Below are 15347 nucleotides of genomic sequence, written 5' to 3'. Positions count from 1 at the left end.
ATGCAAGACTAGATTTATCATTATCATAAAAGAAGAATAGATATAATTTTACTATGAATAAATATATTGTACAAGAACATATAAATCAATACTATAATTATGTACATATATATATATATACTGATGCATCAAAAAATATAGCTAATAGGATAGGGATAGGTCTCATTGTACCTCAATTTAATATTAAAGTGGGGAAAAGGGTAAGTGATGGAGTATCGATATATACTGGAGAAATGCTTGCGGTACTTTTAGCAGTTCAGTGGATAGAAGAGGTTAAACCATTAAAATCAATTATATGTTCAGATTCTAGTTCTTCATTATTTAATATTCAAAATAGTAAGTCAGATAGTAGACCAGATATATTAATTGAAATACTGTACAACAAACTCTTTATAGAATTAATATGATGGGGCTTATAGTTAACTTTATATGGGTACCAGCGCATTATGGAGTTGAGGGAAATGAACTGGCAGATGGAAGAGAGTGTAAATCAAATATTGATTGATTTTAATGTAAGACTGAGTGTAAAAGAGGTAAAGGGTATTATAAAACAAAAAATGGAAGAGAGATGGCAAAAGTTATGGGAGGAAGAAAGAAAAGGACGTTGGTTGTATAAAATACAAAGGAAAATAGGGAAAATGAGAAGATCAGAAAGAAGTAGCAGAGAAGAGACTTCGTTATAGGACTAGGTGTTGAAGTCCCTTCATGTTCATGGTAATTGACAGTGGAGTGGGATTTGCCATTGCTGACCATGTGGCGCCCCCAGCGCGACAAAACATCAGTTGTGTGCCCGGGCATCATAGGGTGTTTCGGCCATTTCCTCACAAGACACCCTCTGCCAGTGGTGTAGTCCACCTTTTTGAGGTGGGTATACTGTATAGTTGGCCAGTCATAGGCCCGTGGTACCAAACTAGGGGTCGGGACTCGGGACCAATAGTAGCCCCTTAATGCACGCCGTACCTCCAGTGGCGCGCTGTAATAGTCATTGAAAAGTTAAGTACCATAGTACTACAATACTATGACATACAAGTGGAATACATAGAAGTGGAAGTGGAGGTGGTTGAGGAATATAAATACCTTGGTGTTCATGTGGACAACAGACTGGACTGGAGACACAACAGTGAAGCCATCTACAAGAAAGGACAGAGCAGACTGTACTTCTTGAGGAAGCTAAGGTCCTTCAAGGTTTGCAACAAGATGTTGCAGATCTTCTACAAGTCTGTTGTTGAGAGCGTCCTTTCCTCTTGCGTCATCTGTTGGGGCAGCAGCATCAGAACCAGGGACCTAAAAAGACTCAACAACCTGATAAAGAAGGCTGGTTCTGTTCTGGGGACGACTGTGGAACCTCTGGAGACAATAATGCAAAGAAGGATTTTGCATAAAATCAAGAGAATTATGGACAACCCTGAACATCCTCTCAATGAGACTGTTATCGGAAAACAGAGTCTCTTCAGTCAAAGGCTTCTTCAGTTTGGATGCAAAACGGACCGCTACAGGAAATCTTTCCTGCCCACAGCCATCAGCATCTATAATAACTCCTTGATTTAATTGAGCTACATCAACATTTAATTTCCCTCTGGGATAAATAAAGTATTTTTGAATTGAATTGAATTGAATAACACAGGGCTTTTAATAATGCACTACGACTTGGTCATTGCCATTCTGGTAACAGCACATTTATAATGCTGTCTTAACGTGTTAAGGGACAAACATGTTTGTGGGGTCGCAGCTTTGCACTTACCTGCCCCTTGCATGCATGAGGGACAGGATGAGGGACATCATAAACTCACTTTGATTGTGTGGACTGTGTGCTGTGTATCTCAGTGGCAATGGGACTCCCTGTGGCACTTAATCTTTGTACTCATCCCTCATAGAGCGAGACCTAACAGAGTTATTGTTTTAAAGCAGCAGAACACCATCACATCTTGAGAGAGGTTGTTATATATATACATACACAAGGGCTGTCAGAATTAATTAATTGTAATATATATATATATGTGTATTACATTCGTTTATATATGTAATATACATAAAAAAAAAATATATATATACACACATCCATTTTAGTTTTCCACCTTCCACTCCTTACAGGGGGCGCTGTTGTGCGTTAGAGAATCACCGCTTTCAACTAATACAAAGAAGAAGAGTTTCTATGGGACGTTATTGTCAAAACACTGATAGTGAATCCCTGGGAGATTGATTGACTGCCGCAATTTCCGAATGAATGCTATTCTGAAGTGTTGTCGTTGTATTGTTAAATTATAACAAGGCTTCCATGAGAAGTGGTAGTTGATGAAACGTGGCTGTGCTATTCTAAAAATTGAAAAACGAATTTTAAGTGGGTACACGGAGCATTTTAGGTAGGTATACGGAAATCCCCCCAAAAAAGAGGTGGGTATACGCCGTATACCTGCGTTCAACGTAGACTACACCACTGCCCTCTGCCAGGGTTGCCCCACCACAGGCTGATCAGACCTGGGTGCGTGTCGCACGGTGGCACCACATGCTCACCTGGCAGCCCACATTGTGTCCCTGTGCTTGAGCCACAGCCAGTGACTGCTTTGCTCAGCTGCCGCAGACAGTTCTTTTATTGCCCTCCGTTGGGCCTGCCCTCTGATGCCAACTTCCTTCAGCAGCCCCGTGGTACTTCTGGCCACAAAGCCTCTGCAGCCCACCTCGACAGGCCACACCTTCACATTCCAGCCCCGCCCCTCTGCTTCAGCTGCTAGGTTGGCATACCGCAGCCTCTTCCGCTCATATGCCTCCCCGATCGCATCCTCCCATGGGACAGTAAGCTCCACAATGAAGGCACGGTGGCAGGACTTGGACCATAGGACCAGGTCCGGGTGCAAGTTCGTTACTGCGATTTCGGGTGGAAAGCTGAGCCTCTGACTGAGGTCCACCCGCATTTCCCAGTCCCGGGCTATGGTCAGTGGGCCCGCCTCCCGAGGAACTGGCCTGGTCCCCCTTCTCTCCCCTTCCCGGACAAATAGTGTCTTCCATGGGACCGCTGGCTGGGAATTTGGAGGCATAGCATTGGTGGTTACCCTTATTTCCTCAAGTTTGGCAGCCAAGCACTTCAGCACCTGATTGTGGCGCCAGGTGTACCTTCCTTGAGTCAGGCTGGTCTTACAACCCACCAAGATGTGCTTGAGGTTTGCAGGGACTGCACACAGGGGACGGGCTGGTTCCTCTCCATACCAGAGGTGTAGGTTGGTTGGCGAGGGCAGCACATCATATGTGGCCCTGAGGATGAAACTAAGCCTGTTAGCCTCCATACTCCACAGCTCGCCCCATGTTATTCTCCTCCTCTCAACACTCTCCCATCTCGTCCAGCGGCCTTGCTGTGCTTGGGAGACTGCTTTGGCGCACCTAGCTGCTTCCTCCTGCTGGTGCACCTCTTCCACTACCATGTGCCGCTGTTCCCTTGGATTGGCCTTTTGCCATGTGGGTGTTGTTGTTTGCACGCCAAGACCACTCCCACCATGCTGGACATGCCCCACTATATCCCGGTGCCTGAGGGTGGCCTTTGCCACTGCGACTGCTGCCGATGGTTTCCATTTCCTTCCCGTTGCTAGTGTTGGAGCCACACCTCTGACGAATGGATCCCGGGATTCAGTGAGGGTCATTTCCAGCCTTGCTTTGGCACATTTATACTCCTCCACAAGGCTTGATACTGGGAGGGAGAGTGCTCCATTGCAATACAGGCCTATCCTGCTAAGGCATTTGGGCAGTCATTAGACGATTATATCACGTCTTAGAATTGGACATACTGGATTGAAAAAAAATTTATCCATGATAGGAAAACATAAGTCAGGGAAATGTGAATGTGGGGAAGATGAGACAATTGAACATGTTATTTTATATTGTAGGAATTATCAGGCTCAGAGAAATTATTTTGTTAGAAATCTTAGTAGGATGAAAATTAAATTGGATGGAAGTAGATTTATTGCAAAAAGAATCAGGAAGCAGAGGATATCAGTTTATTTTTCATTTTTAAAACAGTGTAAGTTGTATAATAGAATTCAGTATATGTAGATATGTAAGAGTATAAATGAGTGTATATGAGTAAGGTCTATGTCAATGTGTAGGCATGTGTAGATATATGGGTGTATATGTGTATGTGTATGTATGCATGTGTGTGTGTATATGTGTATATATATATAATATATATATATATACTGTATAGACTTAGGTAGTTGCCATGTGATCCACACTCCTTACCAGTTGGTGGCGGTAATGCTTCCATAAGTTGTTTGCCAACCGCTATAAAAAAAAACGAAAAAGAGAGAGAGAGAGCTCATTCAGAGTCACACCTGCATGATGAGGGATGACAAGCATGACTTATCAGTGGGATGAAACAGCTGTTGATAATTCTCAAAAAGCTGAATTTCTGGCACAAATATTTAAGGGGGGTACACGGTTCAGATAGTGTCACTGAGGAGGCCAGGCAGCGCTGGAACCAAATTCTTATGGATAACCCTGTTATTAGAGAAAACTATAGTTGGCTGAAGACTCTGGATTTGCCTTTTAATACCTTTGAACTGAGAAAAGGCCGTCAGACCTGAGAAAGACCAAGCATGCTATAGAATGTTGAAACATGAGACTATAGAGTTTGGGATCTTTTATTGACTTCCTCGAGTGTAAAAGCTAGCAATAGTTATACCCATTCTGAGGCACGGAAAGTTCCGTCTGATCCCTCCGTAGACACATTGCCTAAATCTTGCATGTATCAGATGGTGGAGAGAACAGTCACAGGAAGACTAACATACCTTTTAGAGGGCACATATCTTTTGTTTTCCACCCAGAGTGGTTTTCAGAATACAATGGATTCAGTACCTCGAGTCAGAAATCAGGAAAGCACAATGTAGCCTGCAAGGCCCGCGGCATGCTTTGGAAAGAAAAGCTTCTTATTTAGTTGGAGTCATTAGGACGTGGTGGCAGAGTATACAACAGGGTTTGGAATTTCTTATTTCACCAAAGAATAATAGTTGGAGCAGGATTTTTTTGTGTGTACATACAGTAGAGAAGGCAGTGTTTGTAGTCCATGATTATTCAATATTGATGACTATTGACATTTTTCTTTTATTGAACACAAATTACACGCATTTTATTAAAATTGTTTGAATCTCTCGAGCAGTTAAAAGCAGTCAATGGTTTGATGAAAAGCTGACGTGGAACATGCACTGAGTGAAAGTCAAAAATCAAATGCAAAAAAGCCATTGATACACTTTGTTGCCTGTCAGGACATGAAGGGGGAGAAAGTAGAACATCTCTCTGAAACATACAGTATACTGGGCACTCATGAGATCCATCCTTGATGATTTATTGCCAGCTCAAGCTCTGAAAATCGGTTTTGGAGCATTCAAAACTTTTCAAATTACAGAGTTCTCCTGTCCATTCACTTAAAACAAAATCATCCATCCATCCATTTTCTTTACCGCTGAATCCGTCAGTCGGGGGGGCTGGAGCCTATCCCAGCAGTCATCGGGCGAGAAGCGGGGTTAACCCTGGACAGGCCGCCAGTCCATCACAGGGCCACACAGAGACACACAACCACACACACACTCACACTCACTGGAGAGGCAGCATGTATTTGCTAATTAGAACAGAGAGGGCTGAAGGGATTGTGAGTAGTTTGGTAAAACAAAATATAGGCAAAGTAATGTCAGAGTTAAGTCATGAAAAGTCTTAGAAACCGTGAACATTTAAAGCTTGATATATTTTAGTTCACAAGCTAAATGTAGTGACAAAAAAGACAGAAATATCAGGTAAGTAACAAAGTCTTTCCTCAAAAGATTTACATATGTCTACACTAATGACAAATGATTACTTTTAAATATCCTGCTCTAAACCACAAATGCCAACTTTATGGTAAAACAGGTTAAAAAATATGAATCCGTATCAGAGCAACGGATCCATGTATAGATATAGATCTATCTGTATCTATACATAGCTCTATAGATCCATCTAGATAAAGATATATTTAGATAGATCTATATACATCTCTCTCTAGATATATATATATATATATATATATATATATCCTAAAAAATAAACCTAAAATACTTTATAACTGTATCACATTGTCAGTGATGATGAACACTACAGTCCACAGAACTCAGTGAAGGAGTTATGTAGTTATATTGTGTGACAATGTATGCAACAGATGTCAAGAATCACACCTCAAATATCAAATCCTGCTCATACCTATCAGTACATCCATTCAAATCATCGTTCTTTCTTAATAATGGGTCAGCTGCTTTTCTTTCATGGTGCACACTTTATTTGGGCCTGTCATTGACAATGACAATTTGAATATAACAAAAGTATTAATACAATCTGGATTATGTGAAACTAATTAACCACTCCTGTTAAGTCTTCTAATATATGGTCATAGGAAGAGGAAAACAATATAATACACAGCTGAAAAAGGTTTATTATTAGGATGGTAACATTAATATTCAAAACAAGATGCTATGTTGTGATTTTTTTTTCAACTGCATGTGGGTGTCATGATCAGTATATTCCATAAGTGTGCTCCTTTCCATCTCTGTATCGATCCAGGTAGCGCAGGGGCTGTCGATGAGGGTATTTGACCTGTGGAGGGTGGTACACTGGAGATCTGATGAACTCAAACACCGGCTCCCTCATGTCTGCAGGAACAAAATGCAGGCAGAGTTAAGCACCAACACACAATAAATATTGTCACAAAATAATTGTCTTCTCATTCAAATGCATGACTAAGTCACATGTCGCACACCCAAAATTTCACAGTATTTTTGTCAGTGAGAAGGCATGAGATCCCACTGAATTCATCCATTCATTTTTTTTGTTCATAAACCCTTTCTGTACCACAACGGTACCGCATATGGAATTTTGTTGTATATGGATCCTTTTTACTAAAGTAGTGTGACTTACTGAGTGTGTTGTGGAAGGTATCGGTGACAGATTCATCCCACTGACACTGGAAGAAGGCCAGACCCGCAGGTGTCATGTGGTCCTGGTGCCTTCTGTAGAAATCCACCGTCTTAAATGTGCGATCCACCAGGGAATGGCTGAGGAGGAGAGACCATGTGTGCTCAGTATTTGGATATTCTGGGAAATCATTTACATTTTTAGGATGCAACACCACTGATATAAAAACAAACCTCCATCTGAGCCCTGCGGACGCACAGCCAAACACGGGAATTTGTTGTCATGTTGAAGAGGCCAGGAAATAAGACCAATCTCTACAATGTTAAGTGGCAATGTAGTGTAGAGCTACAGGACCTAACCAGTATTAAAGTATATCCTTTTTTATACTTTGCTATATGAGGTGAACAAACATGCTCAGAAAAAGACATTCTAAATATGACGAGGAGTCATACAGTTTGCTTTTTCTGCTTTACAGTGCTGAAGGATTTGAATGTGGTGTATGTGTGTAATTAATACATTTGCAACATAATTCACACTGCATATATTATGGTGCCATGCACTCCACTTTAACGGCAAAACTTTTGAAAGCCTTGAATGTGAAATTTACAAAGACAGACCAAACATTCTCACACGTGAAGACCTCATTTTCAGTTTAAACTAATGGTACTGAGCAAGGATGGAAGTTTGCATAGGGACCATAGGGACAAGTCGCAACCAAAGTTTGAGAAAGACAGAGTTGTCCCTACCAATATTTTTGATAATATTCTAATATAAATGTTTTTTTTATTACATAATGCATTAAATCTAATATTTTTCATAAACGTAAAAATGCGTAGTATTAAGCATTTGTAGAGAACTATTTTTCCAACCTGCCGTCTCATCGCAATGTTCAGTGTAACCTGCATTGCAACAAGGTTAGATATGCTGCCATTTGATTGGCTGAAGGATCAGCACATGAAGGTATGGAGCCCCTCTCGTCATCGCTGCCGACGAGGAGACGCGCTGTGTGGCAGAGTGGCTGTTAAACGCTGGATTGACGGTAAAATATCAGATTGGCTGTTGCTGACAGGCCAAAATCATGAAAGTAAATCCTCACATTAATATTTCGTTTGATCTCAACATTTTTGCCCACGTTTCTGCTTTGCAAATAGAAAATGTCACTGAAAAAGAAAAGGGACATCAAAAGTTATTTCACCACCCAGAGAGAAAGTAGTAGCTAACTACTCACACTATGCTAGCCTTCTAGGCTAACGTAAACATGCATTCTACTGTGGAAAAGTGTTATTAAGGCGTTATGGTGTGAATGTAATGTAGGCTAGTTTTATTCAACATTTAAAAAAAAAAAGAAAAAAATATATATATATATCTATATCTATCTCAGGAAAAGTTTTTTCTCTCTAATTTTGAATTATAAACAAAGTTGGTTTCATAAAGCCTAAATCTTGGCTATTCCTGTAATATTCAAAAGTTTTTCTAATAAGTTTGAAAAGTGTAAAGCATATAAGGTCTCCATTTTATTCATCGATGCATTATTTTGAAATCCATTCAGGAAACTCAGAGATCCAGTCCAGGTGTGGTGCAGGTTGTGGAAGCAGCAGCTGGACCGTCGGGGCTGAATGGCCTGAATGACTGAATTTACTGCTCTCTCCAGCAGTAAAACCCAATCCAGCATTTTTTGTTGTCCCATGTCATGTTCGTACACGTTAACTCTTTTTCTTCACTTCCTCTGACAGTGTTGTCTTGGGACTTTGCTGCATTCTAGCGTAGTGTTTCCTTTCTTTTCCGTGCCTTTATTTGTTATGCAAACGTCTTTTTTTTTTAACTTGTGATTTATCCGTCATGTGGAAAGTATGCTATCATCTAGTCCTTAGCGGATGACATGGCTCCGCAAAGCAAAATGTTGTGGTGCCGGGCTGGAAAACAAAGTTGTAAACTGCAGAATCTCAGCCCTGGAGGATGTTCTCCAGGGTGGTTTCACACCTGGTAATGTGCATAAGAAAGGTCTGTGTACTTTAAAAGGTAGTCAGAGGTACGTACTTTTAACACTCCTCATGTTGCTTTAAAAGCAAGCTACGTTGTGGCATGCCCCTCTCATTTATGCCTCGTAGACAGATATTTCTAAATTTCACTCCCAATAAGTCCCAGGACAAAAATCTAGCGCTGGAAATGAGGCCTGGAAATGACAGCTTAAAAGGTGCACCCACTAAATGGCTAGCAAGTCCTACGATTTTACACAGCACTTCATGTTCGAAGTATGCCGAGTATGCCGCTCACCATGGCGACGGCCAGACATCTTCCTGGAAGTTAATGGCTCTCTCCTGCTTGAAGAGGATGTAAATGTAGCGGTGGAAGCCTGTTCCTCTGGCGGGAAAGGGGGGCAGATAGTGGCACAGCTCCTCTCCAGCCTGCACAGCCCTGCCTGGTATGTTCCCCCTGCAGAGACATGGGTTTCAACACTTTAGTTACAGGCAAACTTTTCCAAAATTCATTTTGTTTTGCATTGACATTTATACTTTTTGAGGATTATGTGGACTTCTGTGCAAAATTCATTGTTGACTTGAAGCACTTACACAAGCCAGTGGATGTACTCTGCCTCATTATCCTGAAGATGCTCATCTGAAAAAGATGACATGTTATTAAATGTAGGTGGACCATTTTGCTTCTGAAACAGTGTCCCTCACTATTCCGGTATAATAAGTCTCTCGTGAAAGCCATAACTGACCTGGAGAGGTGAGCAGGAGGGTCCACAGGGAACCCTCCTCTGAGTCGAAGCTGATCTGTGGGGCGGACGCTGCCTAGAGAAAAAAAAGAAGAAGAAAATAGTCAAGAGAAGATTTTTTATTTATTTATTTTTTAAATTCTTCTATCCATTTCAACATACTTCAGTCGGGGTAAGCTGATTCCCATAATACACATGACCACTGTTGTCCTGGCCATAGCAGATGCGGAGTGTGGCCTGAGGTAGAAAATAAGCCTTTGGGAAAATATCCTTGAAGATCCCATAGTGGTCTGCCATTCTCATTATGTGAAACGGCCCGCTGCTCTTCTCCCAAGTTTCCTGCACTCGATCCAGGGAGATCTTCACTGGTGGGGAAAAGAGATGCGTCAACCGCAGTGACTAAAAGATGAGTTAGAAACTGAAGTTTCTCTCCCAGCATTAATGAGCTCACGAGTGCGCAGACGAGTGGACCTCTCCAACTCAACGTTCTTCTTGTTGTCCTTCATCACCTGCCTCCTCTCCTTCACTTCTTTGGGACTTCTGGGTCGATAGTACGGCAGTCCGATGTCCACTCGCTCAGCACCTTCAAGCACAACAAAACTCTTTGGTAAATTCAACTCCTCTCTGTTCCCATCATCAGGGCCTGTCAGAAGCAGCTTTGCATTTTGTTCCTCACCATGCTCAGGATCAGCTTCCTCCACATACTTCCTGTAAGTCTTCCACAACACAGGTTTGTTCTTTGACTCCTCAGCTTGTTTGAAGTAACGCGTGTAGCTGCGATACTTCTCTAATGACTCATGGTTTGCAACGTCAATATCCTCATTTGGCATGGGAGCCAGCGGAGGTACCCGTCTGCAGAGGAAAACTGGGAAAGAGGAAACAAGCCCAACAGATCAAGTTACAGAGCAAAAATGATTCTCATGTTGTCCGTTTAATACTTTAATTATACATAGACATAGCAAACTCTCTTTCCGTTCGAAGCTTCTTTTGTATCAGAACAATAAAATGATCTGGTCTTTATCAGGTCATGAAATTAGACAATTAGTGTGGACCTCTTAATGAAAAATTCACCTGATAAACTGATCATCAGTAAGTGTGAGCACCTCTACAAAAGCAGAGGTTTTGGCAGTTTGCTGGTCTGGAGCATTCAGGTGTGTGTTTAACAAAAAAACCCAAGAGCTACATCTCAGACTCCACAGGCCTCAGTTAGCATCTTAAATGTTTAAGCTCATGACAGCACAATTAGAAAAAGACTGAACAAGTATGGCTTGTTTGGAAGGGCTGCAGGAGAAAGCCTCTTCTCTCTAAAAAGAACATGGCAGCACAGCTTAGGTTTGTCAATTAAGTTACATCTGAACAAACCACAAGACCTCTGTAACAAAGTGGAGATGTTTGCTCATAATGCACAGCAGCACGCTTGGAGAAAACCAAACACAGCATATCAGCACAAACACCTCACACCAGCTGTCAAGCACGGTGGTGGAGGGCTGATGATCTGGGCTTGTTCTGCAGCCACAGGACCTGGGCACCTTGCAGTCATTGAGTCCACCATCAACTCCTCTGGATACCAAAAGTGTTCTAGAGTCAGATGTGAGGCCGCCTGTCCGACAGCTAAAGCTGGGCTGAAACTGGCTCATCAACAGGACAATGGGCCTCATGCAAGAACATTTTCGTATTTTTATTCTAAATTTCTTTTACTTTTTTCGTACGAAGGTCTCGTACGAACACGCCACGTCAGATTCAACAAACGCTCTTAACTTGGGAAAAAGTGTGTAAATTACCTGCGTAAATGATGAATGCCACCCGTGCGTATTTAAGTGCACGTGCACGAGGATAGTAAATTTGCATACTCCACGCCCAAAATGATACCATATAAGGCTGTGCTTCCTCTCTCCTGTGCCAGGAAGTGTTGAGTGTTGAGTCATGAGAATGGCATCAAGGTGCAAAAAGAACAACTTTAGGGGCTCTGAGACTGAAGTTCTGCTTTCAGAGATCCAGAAAGGAAAATCTGCCATTTTTAGCAGTGTCAGCAGTGGAATTACAGGACTACGAGTGCTGTTAATTCCGTGTCACCTGTAGTTCGTAATGTCACCGAATTAAAGAAGAAATGGTTTAATATGAAAATGGCTTTAAAAAAATAAAAAAAAACGTCTCGCCATGGGCAGGCGCTCGATGACTGCAACTAAAGCCGTGCAATCAGCTGTTGCCTCATCATGATGGCTCTTTGATGGGGTGGTCCATGAGGGGGGTCTTCTGGCACCACACCTTCTGGTCTGCCTGGGCTGGTTCAGGTGGAGACCCTCGTTCATGGCAATATTGTGCAAATCTGGTATGCCTTCTCTGGGCTATAGAGCAGTTTGCACCCACCTGGCCTTCAGCTCAGTGGTGCTTTGATGCGTATATGTGTGCAGTCTATTACTCCGGTTATGTTTGGCAGTCCAGCCGCGGCATGAAAGCCCCTCTTAATTTGTACTTGTTGGACAGCGGTGTATGGAAATCTGATGTGATGAGAGCTTTGATGACCAAGGGGAGCGCAAGACTCACAGAGGACTGGGACACCCCCGATCTGTCTCCCATCTCCCTCTGAAAGGCTCCAGTGGCCAAAAATCCAAGAGTGCTGAGGACCTGGACGTGTGGTGGAATTGGGTTTGATCGGCGTGTTTCTCTCTGGAGTTGTGGCTCTAGCAAGCTGCATATCTGCAGCAGCACAGTCCTTGGCAATCTAAATTGCGATGTCAGCCATTCGTCTGTCTCTACATGGTGTCTTCCAAGAGCCTGACGCGCTAAGGCATCCAAAAGTAGAAAGTCAGCTGCTGGTTACGCTTCCCATTGACCTTGTTATATACAGATTCAAATTAACCTTCAATTAGTGCATAATTTAAGACAGACAGAATAATGTCAGCATCATTATGGGGTATAATGTATATATTTATTTATGATTGCTTCAAAGTAATTAAATATACAATCCATTAGTCAAGCAAGCTTGATTGGAATAACAGCGGACTATTTTAGGAAACTCCTACGACAGGTCTGGATCACTCGTAAATTCCGTTCGTACCTGAAAGAAAACGTAAAATACGAAAAGATTGGTGAATGCGCAAATTCTCTTAAATCACTCGTACGGACGATTTAAGAACAAATCTGTGCGTATGAACGGTTCTGGCATGAGGCCCAATTATCCCAAACACAGCTGCAGATCAACAACAGAATGACTGAAAAAGAAAAGAATCAATGGTCCAGACCTCAGCCTGAATGAGATCATGCAAAAGCTAAATGTACTGACACAACAGTGGAAAGAAGAGGGGACCAACATTCCTCCTCTGTTATATCAGACCGATAACATCATGCTGTAAACAATTACATCAATTTATCGTTCGTTTTTGTTAAACAATGACACAGTGTAATACGCCTATATGTTGTTGTTTTGAGGTCGTGGTTACCAAATTTAAAGACCTGATAAGGATCATATGATTTTTATTTATTCATTTTTTAAATAACTGACACATAAAACCTTAGGATTGAAACAGGGTTCGGTATCTTTTTTACTTGATTCTGTTTTCAGAAGTCTCCACATTACAAAGAATTATGTCTCGTTTGAATGTTTACAGACGGACTTCTCTCATGGTGATTGCAGATGACAGTTGTTAGGCTACTATATGTTCATTCATCCTTTTTATTTCACTCATTTTAGTGTCACTGCTTTGTTTGTCTAAAAAGTCAGAGTGGCACAACTAAGTCTCATTATTGAGAAATGCTTGGCTTTTCCATCCTCTTAGTGGAATTGTCACTTCTGTCCATGGAGTTTGGTGCATGTCTGTCAGCCCGGAGGAGGACAGCACGTAACAGGGCTTGGCTTCAAATTCGTACCGAACATGTGACATTGTTCAAGCAAGAAGCCCAAACTCAAATTTTAAAAACGTAAACCAAATATTATTCAGCAGAGTTGTTACAGTACCTGTTGTAACAAACGTTCTCGCGTTGTTGACCCTTAAATCTGTCCCAGCTCGTAACACGGTGGTACGAGCCGTGCGCAGCGCCATCTTGGAATAATATCTTTCCTTTTTTTTTAACTATATACGGTGGCCGAGGGGAGAAAAAAAGCAGCAGGCGACCTCAAATCGTGTCAGTGGCAACTAGCAATGGCACTTCCGGTGATAACCTGAGCTGCCACAGTTTTGCAGAGGCAGCTGCCACTGGGTGAAAATCACAAACCGGACCCCCACAGAATCTATCAGCCTCTGTTGTAACTGCCACGGGGTGCCGGTGTCTTTTTAATGTATTTATTTTTATTTTCTGTGAGTGTTGACTGTCTGTGATGCGTGGCAGCTCAGGTTGCCACCGGAAGTGCCATTGCCACGATTTGAACTTGCTGTCTCTTAACCCTTCAATGGTATTCGGGTCAAATTGACCCGTTTCATTTTTTCTACCTGAAACTCAATGGCCTTAGCTTTTCTGTGATAAACATGTACAGATATTTTTTTTTTTTTTTAGCACACATGCTACTATACCCCCACACATTTACATCCTTCATATGATATTCGGGTCATTTTGACCCACATACACAGAGACACACACAATGTTACATTATTATCATCAAAGCACACAGAAGCTGTTTGTTCTCACTTTCTTTTTTAGATGTTATTCCATAACATCGTAAAAATCAACAATTTTCTCGCACTTTATGCTTTACACCTGCACATGAAGGGGGTGAGACAAAGAGATAAATGCCTCTAAATCCCAGTTCAGTCTTCCAGCATCAGTATGACCAAAAGATTTAGCTGCCAGAGGACTTTGGAACTCATATTTGAAGAGAGTCAGGCACATAGCGATGTGGAAGAGGAAGATGTCTCCAAATATGAGGATAATTTAGATCTGAATCTGAATATGAGATTGAAGATGACCTTCTCGCGGAATATGCACCACAGGTGGCCGCTGGAGCAACCCAAGAGCCAGCCACTGGAAAGCCTCAAAGACATATTTGTCTAAGAATGGACAAATTGAATGGTCTTCATCCCCAGTGAGAGAGCCCCCCCCCCACCCTCGCTCAGCTGCTAACATAATACGGATGGTACCAGGGCCCACACGATTTTGTTCTTATGTTCTTACTTATGTTCAGGATATCAAGTCATCCTTTGAGCTGCTGATTCCTGACTCAGTTCAGAAAATCTTTCTGGATATGACTCATTTTGAGGGGAGACGTGTTTTTGCTGACCAGTGGAAAGAGATAGACATCATGCATCTGCATGCCTACTTTGGCATCCTCATCCTTGCTGGTGTCTACAGGTCAAGAGGGGAGTCGACTGGAAGTCTGTGGGATGCTGAGGCAGGGAGAGCAATTTTTAGAGTCACAATGTCTCTGAAGAGCTTCCGTGTATTCTCCAAGATAAGCAGGATTTATGACACCCAAGTATTGAGTATAGTAGATTTTTAACATCAATTATAACCTTATGACAAAAAGAGTAGTCACACTTCCATTGTTAATTGTGTTCTAGTAGAGACTGATTGTATTCATTAAACATATATTATCTCAGTTGTTTGAAATTGAGATAAAGACAATATATGTTAATGGTTTATGAAATTAAATTTTTTTGTTAAATATGTTTTTAAAGCCCCAAATATGTCCCGGGTCAATTTGACTGATAACGTATTACATGTAATAAAGAATATGTAATCACATGGCAAAAATAGATTACTATGGTCAAGGATTACA

At 41.8% G+C, this 15347-nt stretch overlaps 1 protein-coding gene across 1 annotated transcript; it reads right to left on the bottom strand.

Annotated features, from left to right (window-relative positions):
• Positions 1-6263: 6263 nt before the first annotated feature.
• Positions 6264-13708, bottom strand: mrpl38 (mitochondrial ribosomal protein L38). The gene is made up of 9 exons (XM_075456976.1): positions 13593-13708; positions 10314-10502; positions 10089-10220; positions 9800-10002; positions 9641-9713; positions 9489-9534; positions 9193-9351; positions 6922-7058; positions 6264-6656 (listed from the first exon to the last, which is right to left on the bottom strand). Exons 1-9 carry the CDS (start codon positions 13675-13677, stop codon positions 6520-6522), a joined length of 1161 nt encoding a protein of 386 aa, XP_075313091.1. The 5' UTR covers positions 13678-13708; the 3' UTR covers positions 6264-6519.
• Between the last annotated feature and the right edge of the window lie 1639 nt (positions 13709-15347).

Source organism: Odontesthes bonariensis, chromosome 23 (genome assembly GCF_027942865.1).
Source record: "Odontesthes bonariensis isolate fOdoBon6 chromosome 23, fOdoBon6.hap1, whole genome shotgun sequence".
NCBI lineage: Eukaryota > Metazoa > Chordata > Actinopteri > Atheriniformes > Atherinopsidae > Odontesthes > Odontesthes bonariensis.
Note: the sequence above shows the minus strand (reverse complement) of the source record. Positions and strands in the feature narration are given on the sequence as shown.

Excerpts from the sequence above, each read along its gene's own strand:
- mrpl38 (XM_075456976.1), bottom strand. The coding sequence starts at position 13,677 with ATGGCGCTGCGCACGGCTCGTACCACCGTGTTACGAGCTGGGACAGAT. Across the intron at positions 10,003-10,088 it reads GTCCACTCGTCTGCGCACTC|TGAAGATCTCCCTGGATCGA; the intron begins GTGAGCTCATTA and ends TTTCCCCACCAG. Across the intron at positions 7,059-9,192 it reads GATGTCTGGCCGTCGCCATG|CCATTCCCTGGTGGATCGCA; the intron begins GTGAGCGGCATA and ends TCTCCTCCTCAG.